The sequence below is a fragment of the Erpetoichthys calabaricus genome, chromosome 6, assembly GCF_900747795.2.
Source record: "Erpetoichthys calabaricus chromosome 6, fErpCal1.3, whole genome shotgun sequence".
NCBI classification, from domain to species: domain Eukaryota; kingdom Metazoa; phylum Chordata; class Cladistia; order Polypteriformes; family Polypteridae; genus Erpetoichthys; species Erpetoichthys calabaricus.
Window position 1 is genome coordinate 83,558,016 of NC_041399.2, and position 19,244 is coordinate 83,577,259.

Sequence of the window (19,244 nt, forward strand, 5' to 3'; positions counted from 1 at the left end):
GATTCCCCACTAAATGGGCGTAACCTACCCTTCAGATAACTGCATTTTAAACAAGTTTTACAGGTGTTGTCTCATACCACTGTTAAGTCTCCCATCAACCAATAAATCACAAACCACCAAAGCTTCATAAACAAAAAAATAAATACAACAAAACAAACCAAATAATACAGGACATAAAAGACAGATATACAGCATTGCTATGAATGCCACAACCATTAACACCACTCCAATTCCTAACACAGTCCAGATTATGTTATTGGGCAGTTCAATAAAACACTCATCATTGGCCTTAAATTTCAAACTTCATTGATGAAATATCAATAAACAAACATAACAAGGAATTTCAGTGAAACATACAATAGAAACAACAGGAAAGCAATAAGAAATGTGAATATTAAGAGACATCTTATAATCCTTGTGAATCTTGATGATTGCCTCTTGCAGCCACAAACCATTGTATGACAACTTCTGCGCACAATCCTAATGAACCTCTGTGGAACGTTCTCCTATTCTTGTGGAAGTTGTAGACAAGGTTGTTAGCAACTGGATAGGAAGTAAGTCGCACAATCCATGACATCTAAAAGGCGTTCTATTGAGTTACGGTCAGGAGAGAAGGTAGGCCAAAGCAGCTCCTGCACACTAATATTAATCCCTCAAGAAAATTGTGACCACAAAAACTGTGTGTGTGGCACTGACCTATTCTAATGTTAGGAGGTGTCAAGGAGCTGTGAGCAAAGGGCCTCGAACAGCTTGCACTCCTCCAAGGCCAGTAGCCTAGAGCCTATGCCTCACTTTAGAAGGAATTACAGTTGTGCTTGAAAGTTTGTGAACCCTTTAGAATTTTCTATATTTCTGCATAAATATGACCTAAAACATCATCAGATTTTCACTCAAGTCCTAAAAGTAGATAAAGAGAAACCAGTTAAACAAATGAGACAAAAATATTATACCTGGTCATTTATTTATTAAGGAAAATGATTGACTAGTACATATTTGTGACTGGCAAAAGTATGTGAACCTCTAGGATTAGCAGCTAGTTTCAGCAGTAGCACAGGCAGCAGATTTGACATGATTTCTCAGATTGCCTAGTCTGATATGTAGATATTGCTGGTCATTTTAGGGTGACCACACCTTAGGCTGTCATCTGTACTTCCAGTCCGCTGAGACCTTGTCTGCAATTGTGACATAACAGAATGGTTTAATTCATGGTGTCTGACAACAATGGCATAAGACATGCCATGCTTATGGCCCTATTCCCTAGATTTTGGTGACATTCAAGGCATTATGGAATGCTTAGAAGACTGACTGAATCAAACTGTTTTGAATGAAGTCCATTTAGTTCTGCCACTTAAGGAAAGACTAAGAGTGAGTAAGAATAGTCTGTTGATTTCAGATTTTGTAACAGTAAGATGTTTGAAGGTTAGGCAAAAAACTAAAGATTGTAATAGGTCAAATTGATGAAAAGAGCATTTTCGGCATTCTTGGGGTGCCAAAACCAGTCCACACAATGTAGTATTGTAATGGCCAGTTATGTGGAAAGCTCTAAAATGAGAGGTACATATGAGTTTAAATGCAAATTACTACTTTAAGTACCTATACAACACATCAGGTCATGACGTTAATGTGTAGTATGATATACAGGACCATTGTCTTTTGATTGAGGTGCTGGACCAAAAAATAAACTGCTCTAGACTCAATCCCAATTGTCAGCTCAATGTGCAACATTAAACAAATAATTTATCCTGCCAGTGGAACAAATTATACAAAGCATTCTCTTTGAATCAAATATTCTTCATATGTAAGTATTTAGGATGGTATTCAGACATAAAAGGTGCTATATAAAATAAAATTGTTTTGATACTTGGCAAGTGTATTTCTGAATTTCAGGCAGCTTATGTGGATTGCTTAAATATACTTTCTGCTCTTCACACGCAGAAAAACAATTACCATTTAATAAGTGCATGAAGACTTAATAATATACCATTTATTTCTTTACAGTTACTGGTTATGTTTACAAGATAAAATGTATATGGTAAACACATAGTTTATATTTGAAGGTTAAACAAAAAAATTATGATGATCTTCTTACATAATACGCTACTGTGACTGTTCATTTGTCTGTCCAGGATTTTAAATCACCTGTAGCTCGCAAACCGTTTCAACTATTGACCTGAAATTTGGTACACATATACTACGTGACGTCTACTATCTGCTTCCGGGGTGATGATTTTTTATTCCTCTTTTTATCATTTTATTTTATTTTATTGTAGAATCAACTCTCGGCAGCAGCCAGCAGCGCAGCGCATGCGTACCGGCATCGTTCTCATTCCCTAACACCTTTGCGGTCACTTCCCCTACCTCTTCATATCTTAAATCATTCTTGAGGCAGATTGAAGGCTTAAGTACCAGCTTAAGTGAATCAGTTTTAACGCGAAAAGATGCCAGCAGAAGAAGAGAAGAAGCGGGCCGCTAGGGTGGAGAAAAGAAGAGTTGCTTACGAAGCGGCAAGTGCATCAACCTCTAAGCAAACGAATGCTAAATGTACAGAGAAAGAGGATGAAAACTATAAGTGTATTCACTGCACGTTATCGTGCAGTACACTGTTACTGGTATATTATAATCTACGACTCTTACCCATCACTCTCTGCAGAGTACACCACAGGCAGCTTGTTTTCTCCTTCAATGCCAAGTTCTAGCTGAGCAGTTTCTAGGTTTCTTTCAAATGTATCCACACTTCCAATATTAAACCACACATATTGCTAAAAGGTAAAAAATAGAGTCAAACAAGATAAAATTAAAAAAATAACTGTTATTCTAATTTTATAATTAAATAAATAAGCACATCATAATGTGGGAGATACTGTATCTGCACTCTACTATTATGAGTTTACTACTTGAACTTTATAAACATTTGGTTTTGTACTACTCTACATTATATCACATTTTATTAAATACCACTCTCAGTTCAGGCCTGCTCACAAAGCTTTGCATTTTTTTTAAAACTATCTTTACTGATCTGTGGTGGGCTTGCGCCCTGCCCGGGGTTTGTTTCCTGCCTTGCGCCCTATGTTGGCTAGGATTGGCTCCAGCAGACCCCCGTGACCCTGATGTTAGGATATAGCGCATGGGTGTCAAACTCCAGGCCTGGAGGGCCGCAGTAGCTGCAGGTTTTCATTCTAGCCATCTTCTTCATTAGTGACCAGTTTTTAATGCTAATTAACTTCATTTGCTTTATTTTTAATTAACTTGACTCAGGCCCCTTAGATGTGTCTTTTTTTAATTAGCAGCCAAACAATAATGAGACAGAACGAGCCACCACATGACCAGCTCACCTGTGCCCGTTCACACAGTATCTGAAAATAAAGAAAAGTGAAGGTCTCGGTAAGGTTGATCTCTCAGGTCACCAAAACATTTTGACGAACAGAAAATCAACAGTTTTGGAAATGTCTGCTGTGACAGAATGAGAGCAGCAACAGGCCACAAAATTAAATAACAGGCTAAATTAACAGCAAGAATCAGCTTCTCATTAATAGATTGGTTGGAGTGAAATTGGTTGGAGTTTGAAATCCCAGTTTAGCTGTTCACCTGTTGGCTCGTTTCACATCTCATTTCTAATTGGCTGCCATTTCATGAAGAATGGAATCAATTCAGAGGACTGAATCCTTAAAAACAGGGCTATTAAAATGAAGGGAAAAGGAGTTAATTAGCAGTGAAAACTGGTCACTGATTAGGAAAAGGGTCAGAATGAAAACCTGCAGCCACTGTGGCCCTCCAGGCCTGGAGTTTGACATCTCCGATATAGCGGGTTGGATAATGGATGGATGGATCTTTTACTGATTTTAAAAGTGGAAAAAACTTATTAAAAGTCTGAAAGGAAAAAACAAAGGTGCCCCCACATCCATTAAGAGATGATAGAAGAAAATATAGAGAGAATATAACAGCCAGACATATCCTGATTAACATGAAACAAGCAGCTGTTAATTAGTACAACTAGCTTTTTAAAGAAATAATATAGTGTAATGAAAAGAAATTAATTTAGGCAGGTAAAAGTTCTAAACTAGTTGTAAAAAAAAAAAAAAAAAAAATCTAAATTGACCAGACATGTATTGAACATTGATTTCAAATTTTCCAATGAGATGCTAGGAGGGGATGCCAATTGCAAACGCCACTTTAGTGAGACAGAAAGAGTCTTGTTGCCTCTGTCATAAAGAATAATAACTGCAAAAATACATTATATTAGGGACAATTAGTGCTTGCCCATGAAAATACAACAGCTAAAGTCTTCCCAGGCAGTATTTTCCTTTAACTGCTGAAACAATAAAAAGGTCAGTCAAGATTACATTCAAAGCTGATTTATGATTTGCTTTCATAAGCAGATTATAAACATGCAAGTAAATATCTTACTGTACTCTGCGTACATGACAATAATGACCGTATAATACTACACACCATGTGAGGCGAGACGGTCGTTTCTGGCTAACCGTGGCTATCACGGTTGCCATTTTTTAGAACCAGAACACATGAATGCAAAGCTACTTTGAGGCTGCTAAATTACTTTTATCAATCGCCATTTCAAAAAGAAAAAATTAAATCTTTAAAAATATCATTTACAGCACATAATTCATCTTTTTAATTTGAGAATAGGTGCTTTAAAATTATATTAGTGATTAAACAATTTTTAGCCATACTCCATTCTAAGCACTGTCCTGGGACTCATTTTGAGAAGGAGTATCAGAATAAAAGATTTTTTTCATTAAAAACAAAGTATTTAATAGCACCTCACCCCATCAACAGGTAACTTTCCTGGAGAAAATATTACTCTGACATATCGCTTATTCACCACTTCTAATCTGTCAACCTGTTTATTTAAAAAAAAAAAAAAAAAAAAAAAAAAAAACAGTAAAAACACACAAAAAATCTTAAAATTAGAAAATATGCTCTTTAAGTTTAAAAATGCCCTTATACAAAATGAAAAGGATAACTACAGCAATAAATTATTTGTAACCACATAATTAATACAATACAGTTACTGAGCTTGTTAAATAATTGGAAAACACATTAAGTTCTTTCTGGTTCTTCTGTACTATCCAATTTATTTCAGCACCTTTAACTTAAAATATTTAGTTATCAGTTTCATTTACAAAATGCAAACAGTCTGTGATCACAGCTTACTTTTGTTTTTATTATTTTTAAGATCAAATATTACAAGACATGAATATTTTGTGGTAAGCAGGTACTATTTTTCACTTTTATATTACGGTTTTTGGGATTTTCAAGTGTCAGCATACACAGTGTACTCACTCAGGACTGATCTTATAGTCTGGCAAAACCCAGAATCTCACAAAATGTGTTCAAAGAGAACGAATACAAAATTATGTTCTGTAATTAGGTTAGTGCTTAATCATTTCATTGATGAATGATTGCTGGAGTAATTTTTTGGGTGATGTTACATTAAGTAAATACTGTACATTTCACAGTATACTTTATTAACATGGAATGATTCACGTGACACTCATCTTTAATTTATGAGCCTTCAGGGCATTACTTTTGTTCCTTTAAAAGATCATTTTGAAGCATTTAGGATAATTATATATATTAAAATACATATTTGCAAAATTTGACCAGATACAGTATATGCATACTTATTTATTTATTTTTTAAAATTTTATTTATTAATTTTATTGTAATCATTCCATACAAATAGATCAATTTATAACAAAAAAAAAATTGAAGTCAAATCAAACCCCACCCCTGAGAAGGAGAGCTTAGCCAAAGGAGAACTGCTTAGGGCTTTTAAATAAGGCAACAATAAACAAAAGAAAGGAAGAAATACTGTATATATAGGTAAATAAAAAATGGAGAAGGGAAATAAATGCGGTAATAGTTATTTCTCTTATTCTAAAATAATATTGATTAGATCCTGCCAGATTTTGAAAAAATTCTGTTCAGATCCTCTAACTGAGAATTTGATTTTTTCCTATTTCAAACAATATAAAACATCGGTTTCCCACTGACTTATCAGAGGAGAGTTAGGATTCTTCCAATTTAACAAAATAAGTCTGCGTGCCAAAAGTGTAGTGAATGCAATCACAGTTTACCTGTCCTTCTCCACTTCAAGTCCGTCTGGAAGAACACCGAACACAGTTTTTAATGGGTTAGGAGGGATTATGACCCCAAGGCTGTCTGAAAGGCACTTAAAAATTTTGATCCAAAATGATGTTAGTTTGGTGCAGGCCCAAAACATGTGACCCAGTGAGGCAGGAGCTTGGTTGCAGCGTTCGCAGGTTGGATCTTGCCCTGGAAACATTTTGGACAGTTTTAAGCGAGACAGATGAGCTCGATATATAATTTTTAGTTGAATAATTCTATGCTTTGCGCATATGGAGCTCGAGTGAATTCTCTGCTTTGCTACCTTCCACTCCTTTTCTGATATATTGATTAAGAGATCTTCTTCCCAATGTCCTCTTGGGTCTTTGAAAGGTAGGGACTCTAATAAGATTTTATATAATGCGGAAATGGTGTTTACTTCCTCAAATTTGAGCAGTATTTTTTCCAACATGGTGGAGGGTACAAGGTGAGGAAAATCGGGCAGTTTCTGTTTTTAAAAAATTTCTAATTTGAAGATAGTGAAAGAAATGTGTAGTTGGGAGGTTGAATTTGGAATGTAATTGTTCAAAAGATGCAAATATGTTGTCTATATAAAGATCTTTGAGCATTTTAATCCCAAAACTTTTCCAGGTATTAAAAACTGGATATGTTTGCAAGGGTTGAAAGAGGTGGTTCTCTTGCAGAGGTGCCAAGGATAAAATATTTTTCATCTTAAAATGCTTTCTAAGTTGGTTCCATATTCTGAGTGAGTAAAGCACAATTGGGTTATTAGTATATTTGTGATAACTTGCATTTATTGGAGCACACAGCAGGGAGTATAAAGAAGTACTACAGGATTTTACTTCTATTGCGGGCCAAGCCTGTGTATGTTCATTTTTTTGTGTCCAGGTTTTTATGGCTTGTATGTTTGCTGCCCAGTAATAAAACTGAAAATTAGGTAAAGCAATGCCGCCTTCTGCCTGAGGTCTTTGTAGGGTCGCTCTTCAGATACGTGGATGTTTTGAGTTCCAAATGAATGAGGTTATTGTTGAATCTAATTGCTTAAAAAATGATTTATTGATATATATTGGAATGTTTTGAAATAAAAAAAAAGAAGTTTAGGAAGGATATTCATCTTAACAATGTTAATTCTTCCGGCTAGAGTGAGATGAAGGGTTGACCATCTATGCAAGTCTTGCTTAATTTTTTCCATACAGACGGCAAAATTTTGTTGAGAAAGAGCTTTATGTTTACTTGTGATATTTACCCCTAGGTATTTAAACTGATCTGCTATGGTAAAAGGTAGGGTGTCCAATCTAATATTATATGCTTGTGAATTCACCGGAAAGAGTATACTTTTATTCAGATTAATTCTAAGACCAGATATCTTTTGAAATTCTGTGAGTGCTGTTAAAACTGCAGGCACAGTGTTTTCTGGGTCTGATATATATAAAACCATGTCATCTGCATATACAGAAATTTTCTGTTCCAGTCCTTCTCTGATAATCCCCTTTATCTGATAAGAATTTCGACAGTGAACCGCCAGTGGTTCAATGGCGATTGCAAACAGCAGTGGTGACAAGGGACATCCTTGCCTGGTACCACGTTCTAGCTTAAAGTAGTCTGAACAAATGTTGTTAATACAAACTGAAGCTTCTGGATTGGTATACAGTAGTTTGATCCATGCACAAGTATTTGGGCCAAACCCAAATCTCTCCAATGCAGTGAAAAGGTAGTTCCATTCAATCATATCAAATGCTTTTTCTGCGTCTAATGATAGTAATATCTCTGTGGTGTTTGATTTTGCTGGTGAATATATAACATTAAACAAGCGTCGGAGATTAGAAGATAGGTGTCAGCCTTTAATAAATCCAGTTTGATCCTGTGATATTACTGAGGACAGCACTTTCTCCATCCTTCTAGCTAGAATTTTTGAGAGTATCTTAACATTATTATTCAGGAGTGAAATTGGTCTGTATGATGCACATTGTAACAAGTCCTTATTTTGTTTAGGAAAGACGGTGATTAATGCTTGACGAAATGTTTGAGGTAGTATTTGGTTGTCTCTAGCTTCTGTAAATGTTGCCAATAAGAAGGGAGCTAGCTGAGTGGAGAATTTCTTATAAAATTCTACGGAGTAACCATCAGGACCTGCTGATTTCCCACTTTGAAGTGACTTTATAGCATCTAGTAATTCTGTTAGTGTCAGAGGTTTATCAAGTTCCTCAGCACTTAAAGCATCTATTTGTGGTGTCTGTAATGTATCCAGAAATGCATTAGATTGTGTGTTGTCTTCTTTGAACTCAGTAGAATATAAGGATTTATAATAATCTCTAAATGCGTGCATTATATTTTTATGGTCAATGATTTCTTCTCCATTTGTGTTGGTGATTACTGGTATTGCATTGCAAACTTCTTGTTTGTGAATTTGTTGAGCTAAAAGCTTATTAGCTTTTTCTCCGTGTCCATAGTAATGATGTCTTGACTTATAAATAAGTTGTTCAGTTTCTTTAGCTGTTAAGATGTTGAGTTCTGTATGCAGGGCCTGCCTTTTCCTGTGAAGAGCTTCACTTGGACGCCTGGCTTGTTCTTCATCTATTCTAGTAATTTTGCTTCTTAGCTCTGACAGTTTCTTGGTTTCTAATTTATTTCTGTGGGAAAGATATGAAATAATCTGTCCTCTTAAGAAGGCCTTTAGAGTTTCCCAGAGTGTTACTGCAGAAACCTCTGTGGGCGTGTTTGTCTCTACGAAGAAGCTGATTTGTTTGGATATAAATTCTGTGCAGTTCTCGTCTGCTAATAGAAAAGAGCTAAGACGCCATCTACAAGGGGAGTGTGAGGGGCTTAATGATTTTAGCTCCAAGACTAGAGGGGCATGGTCGGAGTAACAATTGTGTCGTATTTGTACAATTTAATCGTAGGCAGGAAATTACTATCTATAAAAAAATAATCAATTCTTGAGTAGCTATGATGCACTGGTGAGTAGAACGAATATGATCTTGAGTTTGGGTTAAGAAACCTCCAGGGGTCTGATAAGTTGTGGTCAGTTAAAAACTGTGTAATTGTCTTTTTCTCCATCACAAAAATGTCAATATCAGTTTAAAAATCAAACAAGGTCTGAAAAGTAATTATCACTAGATTGGGAATGCAAAAAGAATCTAGTTCTTGGTGTCTGTTTCAAACCTTGTAACAAAAATTCATCAAGTAATATAAAGCAACACACAATTTATTCTCTCAATTGGCTCCTAAAGCTCTCAAGTTAACCAATCAAGCAAAAAGCAAATCAAGAAGTCTTACTTTGTTGCAGGCATCAGTCAATCTAAAGCTCTTTTTATATGAAAGCTCCAAACAGGAGTTTAATTGAGAAAGCAGTTCATTTAGGAAGGAGGTTGTTTAGGACTTTAGCAACTCACGTGTACATGTGGGCTAAACCTGTTGTTTGTTGATGCTTCTCTTTCATTATGTTGTTTAATCAAATAAATATATTTAAGAGTCTAACGTGGTAGGATCTAGTGACCATGAGTGTGAAGACTAGTACTATGGAGATATGCCAAACAAGGATACACCTAACCATTACATATCTTAAGGATAACCTTTTTCTTGCCTTAAGGACTATTTAACAATAAAATGTTTAATCTTATAAACTTTCAATACTTACAATTCCTTTAGAAAGATAATTATTGACAAAGTCCTTCCATGTCACTTCTCTTCCAGCATTTCGGAAAAAAAAATAGTAAGCTATAAATACCCAAAATGCAGCACTGCTGAAAAAAAACAGACGAAACTCCTTGTCATCCCAAGGAATATCCCCCTGACACAAAAAAGAGAAAGAAGAAAATAAAGAAAAATAAAATGATCACATAATGAATCTACAGTAAACTGAATAATGAAGTCCTTGTTGACTAAATGCACAACTGCATATTATCGTAAAAACTGGGTTTAGGTACAGGTCAGAATTAAATATTGATAACGTCTGAATGACACAACTAATCTATAACCAACACCATGACAAAATATAAAATGACACAAAAAATACATGCAGTAGATATGCATTTCAAATAATGTTCTAATTTAAGCCAAAAGTAACTTTTTTTTAGTATTTTAGTAATGTCTAATTGCTTTAAAGATGTTATTGATTTATGTTAGTTAATATTATCCATTGACTTGGTCATGACTACTACATTCAATCATTTCTATTATCTTAAAATATATTACTATACAGAAAATATATGCTGTTCATTTAAAAATGTATATAATTTATGTTAGATCAATGCGACTCAAATTGTGTTCACTTGTGCCATTTTATGTGGATTGTGCAGAATGGCACAATGCACCCTTGAATACAAGTGTACAGGAACCAAACTGTGGCTGCTGTTAACACTCCGTGGCCTAGGTTCTCTGGACGCACAAACCCCTCATCCTTCCCTGAACACCCTAAGTCCAGTTGGTCAGCTTGGCATGGAGTACAAGAAAGGAAGATGAGCTGCCAACGTGTGATATGGCAGTAGACCGTAAAGAGACTTCTCTGTTGTTCGTAATACTTTGTCTTATACTAAGACTTGTCGGTTTTACTTTTCATTTTTATTGTGCATTTTCAAAAAGGCAGTTTGGTCTTGGCAGTTGTTGGTAGGGTTGGCACCCTCTGGCAGTCTGGCTGGAAACTTGAACACTGGACCCACCCTCCTCCCTGTTAGGACTGACCCCTGACCAACAGTGCACCAGCTGCTTGATAAGAATGGTAGGTGGCCATGGTGGCAGTATTTTTTGTGATTTTAGGGACTGCCAATAAATAAATAAATAAATAAAACAGGCTTGATGGGACTGAATGGTCTCCCCTCGTTTGTCAAATTTCTTATGTTTCAGTCAAAAGCAAATGAAATGATTTAGTGTACATCACTAATAACACAAAAATTATGCTTCATCTTTTCTGTATATCATATAAAAAGGTTTGGGAGCCCCTCTTAATTCTTTGGATTTTTGTTTATCATTGGCTGAGCTTTCAAAGTATCAACTTCCTTTTAATATATGACATGCCTTATGGAAACAGTAGTATTTCAGCCATGACATTAAGTTTATTGGGAAATAAACAGAAAATATGCAATATGCATCATAACAAAATTAGACAGGTGCATAAATTTGGGCACCCCAACAGACATATTATAGCAATACTTAGTTGAGCCTCCTTTTACCAATATAACAGCCTCTAGACGCCTCCTATAGCCTTTGATGGGTGTCTGGATTCTGGATGGAGGTATTTTTGACCATTCTTTCATACAAAATCTCTCCAGTTCAGTTAAATTTGATGGCTGCCGAGCATGGACAGCCTGCTTCAAATCATCCCATAGATTTTTGATGATATTCAAGTCCGGGGACTGTGATGGCCATTCCGGAACATTGTACTTCTCCCTCTGCATGAATGCCTTTGTAGATTTTGAACTGGGTTTTGGGTCATTGTCTTGTTGGAATATCCAACCCCTGCTTAACTTCAACTTTGTGACTGATGCTTGAACATTATCCTGAAGAATTTGTTGATATTGGGTTGAATTCATCTGACCCTCGACTTTAACAAGGGCCACAGTCCCTGAACTAGCCACACAGCCCCACAGCATGATGGAACCTCCACCAAATTTGACAGTAGGTAGCAAGTGTTTTTTTTGGAATGCGGTGTTGTTCTTCCGCCATGCAAAGCGTTTTTTGTTTTCTTGGCCTGCCAGACCTGGGTTTAACAGCAACTGTGCCTATGGCCTTCCATTTCCTGATTACATTCCTTACAGTTGAAACTGACAGTTTAAACCTCCAAGATAACTTTTTGTAGCCTTCCCTTAAACCATGATACTGAACAATCTTTGTTTTCAGATCTTTTGAGAGTTGCTTTGAGGATCCCATGCTGTCATTCTTCAGAGGAGAGTGAAAGGGAAGCAAACTTGCAATTGACCACCTTAAATACCTTTTCTCATGATTGGACACACCTGTCTATGAAGTTGAAGGCTTAACGAGCTAATTCAACCAATTTGGTGTTGTAAGTATTCAGTATTGAGCAGTTACATGCATTCAAATCAGCAAAATTACAAGGATACCCAAATTTTTGCACAGCCAGTTTTTCACATTTGATTTAATTTCATACAACTAAATACTACTACACTAAAAATCCATCCATCCATTATCCAACCCGTGATATCCTAACTACAGGGCCACAGGGGTCTGATGGAGCCAATCCCAGCCAACACAGGGCGCAAGGCAGGAAATAAACCCCGGGCAGGGTGCCAGCCCACCACAGGGTACGCGCACATACACACACACACCAAGCACACACTATGGACAATTTAGGATCGCCAATGCACCTAACCTGCATGTCTTTGGCCTGTGGGAGGAAACCAGAGTACCCAGAGGAAACCCATGCAGGCACGGGGAGAACATGCAAACTCCTAACTGCGAGGCAGCAGCGCTACCACTGCGCCACCGTGCCGCCCTCACTAAAAATCTTTGTTCAGAGAACACCCCAGTACTCAGATGTTCCTAGGAAATGAAAGACATACCACTGTTATCTTTTTTGTTGAAAGTAGAGTAAATTATTATGCAGGCTGAGAGGGGTTCCTAAACCTTTCCATTTGACTGTAAAAGGTGTCATTTTGCTTAACTTCTCACTGTATTATATTTCAAATTTATTTATACACTTATGATTTTTTAAACCTGCTATTTCAGACCACTGAATTTGTAAAAGTCATCAACAAAATCCATCACAGGGCATAACTACATCACATCTGAACCTACTTAAATAGTGCAAATTTACACTTAGCAATCATTTTTGGGCTGTAAGAAGAGACACAGAAAGAATCCGGATGAACAATGGAATTCTGTAAAAATGCTACACCGATCCCTCTCCCACTTGGATAGAGGCAGTGGTGCTGTAAGAATTATGTTTCTAGACTTCTCTAGCACCTTCAACACAATCCAACCTCTGCTCCTTAGGGACAAGCTGACAGACATGGGAGTAGATACATACCTGGTGGCATGGATCGTGGACTATCTTAAAGACAGACCTCAGTATGTGCGTCTTGGGAACTGCACATCTGACATTGTGGTCAGGAACACAGGAGCGCCACAGGGGACTGTATTTTCTCCGGTCCTGTTCAGCCAATATACATCGGACTTCCAATACAACTTGGAGTCCTGCCACGTGCAAAAGTTCGCCGACGACACTGCTATTGTGGGCTGCATCAGGAGTGGGCAGTAGGAGGAGTATAGGGACCTAATCAAGGACTTTGTTAAATGGTGCGACTCAAACCACCTACACCTGAAAACCAGCAAAACCAAGGAGCTGGTGGTAGATTTTAGGAGGCCCAGACCCCTTATGGACCCCGTGATCATCAGAGGTGACTGTGTGCAGACCTATAAATACCTGGGAGTGCAGCTGGATGATAAATTAGACTGGACTGCCAATACTGATGCTCTGTGTAAGAAAGGACAAAGCCGGTTATACTTCCTTAGAAGGCTGGCGTCCTTCAACATCTGCAATAAGATGCTGCAGATGTTCTATTAGACGGTTGTGGTGAGCACCCTCTTCTATGCGGTGGTGTACTGGGGAGGCAGCATTAAGAAGAAGGACGCCTCACGCCTGGACAAACTGGTGAGGAAGGCAGGCTCTATTGTTGGCATGGAGCAGGACAGTTTGACATCTGTGGCAGAGCCACAGACACTCAGCAGGCTCCTATCAATTATGGAGAATCCACTGCATCCACTAAACAGTGTCATCTCCAGACAGAAGAGCAGCTTCAGCGACAGACTGCTGTCACTGTCCTGCTCCACTGACAGACTGAGAAGATCGTTCCTCCCCCAATCTATGAGACTCTTCAATTCCACCCAGGGGGGTAAACATTAACATTATACAAAGTTATTGTCTGTTTTTTCCTGCATTGTTATCAATCTTTAATTTAATATTGTTTTTTGTATCAGTATGCTGCTGCTGGAGTATGTGAATTTCCCCTTGGGATTAATAAAGTATCTATCTATCTATCTAACAGCCACCCAGCTTATCCTCAAACAGTCTTCTAAAACTACAACACAGCAATTCTTTCTTCTGCCTCGTCTGTACAACAGCAGTCACATATTTTACTAACCTTTTGTAACCTGGTCCACCAAGAAGAATCATCTTTTCTCCCGCCTCTTTTTCCACCTCCTCCACCACTGCCACTGCCTCCATCTCCGCCTCCGCTATTTCCAGTAGAACGCTGTGCTTTTGAAGGTTTTGCTTCTGACAATAATATAGTTACACATCAGTTATATGCAACATTATGAGCTCATACCTCTATGTAGTCCTACATTGTGAGTATTTTATTTAAGCATTTTTGAATATGTAACACACAAATATTTTCCAATGATTATAATTTTTAAGACATTTCAAATTTACAGTGGAAATCTATAGCATAAGAATATGTACTGCATAAAGCACAGGTAAAACATTTATCGAACAATTTTTATATAGTGCATAACTGAGTTTCACATGCAGCAAACTAGCACACTAGATAGTTAAGGCTGCTGCCTTACAACTCCAGAATCCTGGGTTTGAAGTTCAGGCTCCAACACTGTCTGTGCAAAGTTTGGGCTCTTCCCATACCCGCATGGGATTTTCTCTGGGTACTCCATTTTTCCATCTAAAAATGTGTGTTACGTTAACTGGCACCTTTAATTGGCAAGTTCTGAGCAAGTGTGTCCTGTGGGAGTTGGTTCCCACCAAGCAAACAATGCTGCTGGGGTAAGTACAAATTTCTTGTGACCCTAAATTGGATAAGCAGGTTAGAAAATGGATGGATGGACACTGTCCTTTTATTCAATTCAATTACCCAGTAAGGCTGCCATAACTTGTAAACAAGTCAAGCTGAACTTTGTTCAGAACTCAGATACTGAGACTTTCATTATTAGACAGGCCTGGATTGTTGCTCAAAAGTTGCAGTAAAACGTAATAAGTACAAAAACAGCAGATACATAGGAAATTTAAATTAAATATATGTTACAGTACATTAGCAAGGGCCACTGGGAACCTTTCTAAAACATTCTAGTAATAAAAATAAACTTCTATTTTTTACCATGGGTACAGTAAATTGCTATACTGTATATGTATCCTTTAGTTTTCACATTAAACTCAACAACATATATAACATATCTGAACACAGTACTGGATTCTACTCCCAGCATGAGACACATTGAGCAAATGTTCAGTAATTACATTTGTTTATAGGTTTCTCTGAGTAACTGTATAAAAATAAAGCTTATGCAGTATTTTTAGCTCACAAGCTGTGGCACTGAACACTTTTGGAAATTATGGAAATTCTGATTTAGGCAAGCTATGATCGAAGATCCCATCTAACTAAAAACAAACTAAAGTGGTAATATCAATGTAATAATTAATATAATCTTGTACAGAATCTGAAAAATTACCTTTAGTTTCATTATTGGTACTTTTTAAATCATCAGGGTTCTTTGTATTTTTGTTATTAGGAAAATACTTCTCAAAGCCTGACACAGGGAAAGAAAAACAAATAAATTAGTAACGTGGAGACTGCTTATTCAAAATCAGTTCTTTACAGTAGTTATAATGTTGTTTAATTTATTTTGCAGCATACCTTTTGGAGGTCTTGAACACAGACTTCTGTATGTGCTTACCACACTGGCTAAAAAAGTGCCTCTGTCTATTCTCAAAGGACTGTTAACTTGATCAGAGATCTGGGGCAAAAATTTAAAAATAAATATTTAACATAAGATACCACATATGACATATTAAATATTTTGGTGTAATTAACAAAAAAAACTTTATGTTACAGCTTCCAAAGGATTGGAGTCTAAATAACTTGAGGTTTCAGGGTGACAAATCTACAACCCCCAAATCCATACAGTGCAAATTCTTTACTTCTGAATTGCATTGGGAAGTACAAACAAATACAAAACACATATCAAACAAAAAAAAGAGTATGAACCTGCGTAAAGTGAATGTTTTAAAGTCAATGAAAACAACTTTGTAAAAAAAAAATTGAATACCAGATTGTGTGTCAGTTTAATATCTCAATAAATACACTACTCAAAAAAAGGAACACTTAATCATTACAGTCAAACACCAAGTCAATTAAGCTTCAAGGATGTCAATCTGTCCAGTTAGAACGCATAAGCGATTGTGAATCAAGTTCACCTGCTTTGGTGAAATGAAAGTGACAACAGCTGCAACAGATAGGCAACAGAAAGATAACCTCCAAAAATGGAATGGTTCTGCAGGTGATGGCCACAGACAATTTTTCCCCCCTTTCCCTCCTGAAGGATTCTACTGTAGTTTTGTATTTTGCTAGTGTCCTTGTTACTGCTGCTAGCATGAGGCGGTACCTGCAGCTGATTCAGGTTGCACAGGTAGCAAGGCTCCTCCAGGATGGCATACCTATATGTGCCTTTGCAAGGTTTGCTGTGTCTCCCAGTGCAGTCTCAAGAGCACAGAGGACATACCAGGAGACGGGCCATTACAGGAGGAGAGCTGGACAGGGGTGTAGATGGGCATCAGTCCAGCAGCAGGACCAGTATCTGCTCCTTTGTGTGACTACTGGTGTGCATGATTCTGAACAAACTTTCAGAAATGGACTTCACAAGGGTGGCATTGCCGGCCCAATGTCCTCTAGTGGGAACTGTACTCACAGCCCATCACCATGCAGCTCGCTTGGCATTCACCAGAGAATATACAATTGGCAGATCCACCATTGGCACCTCATTCTCTTCACAGATGATAGCAGACAGATGTAAAAGAGTCTGGAGAGAATGTGATGCTAGTTATGCAGCCTGCAACATCATCCAGCATGACCAGTTTAGCAGTGGGTCAGTGATAGTCTGCAAGGCATATCCTTGGAGGGTCACACAGATGCACAGAACTGTAGGTGCTTCGTAATTAGTACCATGACTGCTGTTAGGTACCAGAAAGGAATCCTCAGAGCCATTGTCAGACCTTACACTGGTGCAGTGGGCCCTGGGTTCTTCCTGGTGCAGGTCAACACCCAGCCTCATGTGGCCAGAGTGTGTAGGCAGTTCCTGGATGATGAATCAAATTGAGAACCTCTGGGACGTTATGTGTCGGTCCATCCAATGCCGCCAAGTGGCACCACAGACTGTCCACAAGTTCACTCAAGCCCTGATCCAGGACACTATCCGCCATGTTATCAGGAGCATGCCTAGACATTGTTGTGAGTGCATACAAGCATGTGGGGGCCATACATCCTACTGAGTCACATTATGAGTTGCTGTGATGAGATTTTCACAAGTTGGATCTGCCTGTGATTTCAATTTTTGACTTTGATTTTCAGTGTGATGTTAAATTCAGTCCTCAATGGGTTGGTGATTTTAGTTTCCACTGACAGTTGTAACATGATTTTGTTCTCAATGAATTACACAGTACCACTCAGTAAAGACTTTCCACTTGAATATTTTGTTTCAATTTAAGTGCTCCCTTAATTTTTTGAGCAGTGTATATTATTTAAGATATGCAGGTTAAGCTATCTAGTGCATTAAAACTGACCTTTCTGAGCAAGAGTAAATGTGTATTGTGATGGACTGGACTACCAGTTTTTAAATTCTTGGCAACCAAACAACATATTCACAAAGCCCAGCAAACTACAAGATTTCTCAGATCTTTCATCAATAAAATATTTTCCTAATCATAAACAATTTGATAAAATCAAAATATCTAACTATTCATGTATGATCTTAAGTTGCGTGTTGTTCTTAAAAGACAGTTGCTTATACCACACCAGAACGCTGTAGCTACCATCTAACAAGCACACACATGTACTAAAGAGCAATATAGCAAAACTGTGCAGCAAGTCTATAAAGTAAGCAAGACAAACAATAGTGTTAAATGTAAAGCAATTGAGGCAGTGAGGGCAAGAATGACAAAAGTAAATTGTATCCCCTTGTTATTTACCATAAAATAAGGTAAAAACACATACTTTATTATGGGTTAAAAAAAATAAAAATAAAAAAAAAGATGAGAGGACAAGGCAAACCATTCCACTACTGCTTTAATACCAGTTACAAGTAAAGGTAATCATAATTACAAGAGCCATTATGACAAAAATTAATGCAAAATAACTTTTCAGCATATTAACCTCTTTAGTATTACATTTTATCTCAAAAAACATGTAAAAAGTGTTATATTATTTTGCCTGAAATCTTATCTTTCTACTGTAAATCATGTGTAAGTGCCATATGGGATGGATTGGCATCCCGAACAGGAGAGGGGAAGGTCCCTTACCTGGACGGAAAGCTCCAGGTGAATGGACAGGAGTCATGGCCAGATGTGTTTTGAGTACCTTTCCTGGCTGGGATAAAATGAAAGGACCAGGAAAGACTGGCTCTGGGGGATGTTTATTCCCCCAAAATGCTAGTTGGCAGCCTTCCTCTGGCAGGGCTCCCATTCATACTCCTGCGTGGCATCTTGGGACACATAGTCTCAGAGAATAACCCTATTGGGGTGTGTGGGTGCTACCAAAGGGAGCTATAAGAAAAGTGCACACCTTAAAGGACGTTCCGCCTGACCCGGAAATGCTGCCAGGCTGCAGTCACTTGGCACCGGAAGCACTCCCGGGTCCTGAGATAAAAGGAGCTGTCTGGCCTCATCCAAGTGAGCTAGAGTCGGATGGAAGGTAGAGAAAGCTTGCCTGGAGGAGAGACAGAGAATTTATCGTGGAAGAAAGTCTGTTGAATGGTACTGGAGTCTGAGTCTGTGTAAGGTATTAGATTTAAATAAGCCACTTTTATTGAAACTTTTGACTGTGGAACTGCACTGGTGTTCTGGGTTGGAGGAGCTGCAGTGCCCTCTAGTGTCCACACATACAAAACACTAAAAGTACAAAGTCAGAAGTGTAGAAATTATCATAATAATACAAACAATAATAATACCACCATATACACTGTCAAAATGTGTCATTAGTGTGGTATATCTTGAAGCACGGTGAAATACACAATCCCACGTCACAGTCGGGACAATAGTAGCGCAATTCCTTGCAGATTTTCTTTCCAGACTGATTAGCTTTTGAACAGCACATTGCACATGTGTGATTGCCATGAGTGTCACTTTCGAGTTCATCAGAATCATTTTCGATTTCACTGTCTGCTTCAATTTCACTGCATGA

At 37.7% G+C, this 19,244-nt stretch overlaps 1 protein-coding gene across 2 annotated transcripts in view; it reads right to left on the reverse strand.

The window, feature by feature from the left end:
• The window catches only part of afg3l2 (AFG3-like AAA ATPase 2), a 51,415-nt gene that overhangs the window by 22,423 nt on the left and 9,748 nt on the right, over positions 1-19,244 (reverse strand). The window contains exons 2-7 of one of the 2 annotated variants that reach the window (XM_028803781.2): positions 15,708-15,807; positions 15,523-15,600; positions 14,205-14,335; positions 9,746-9,898; positions 4,784-4,858; positions 2,635-2,759 (exon numbers count right to left, since the gene is read on the reverse strand). In XM_028803781.2, the coding sequence (XP_028659614.1) occupies positions 2,635-2,759; positions 4,784-4,858; positions 9,746-9,898; positions 14,205-14,335; positions 15,523-15,600; positions 15,708-15,807 (662 nt within the window). Of the gene's footprint in view, positions 1-2,634; positions 2,760-4,783; positions 4,859-9,745; positions 9,899-14,204; positions 14,339-15,522; positions 15,601-15,707; positions 15,808-19,244 lie in introns of both variants that reach the window. The other variant, XM_028803780.2, reaches the window with a different exon arrangement.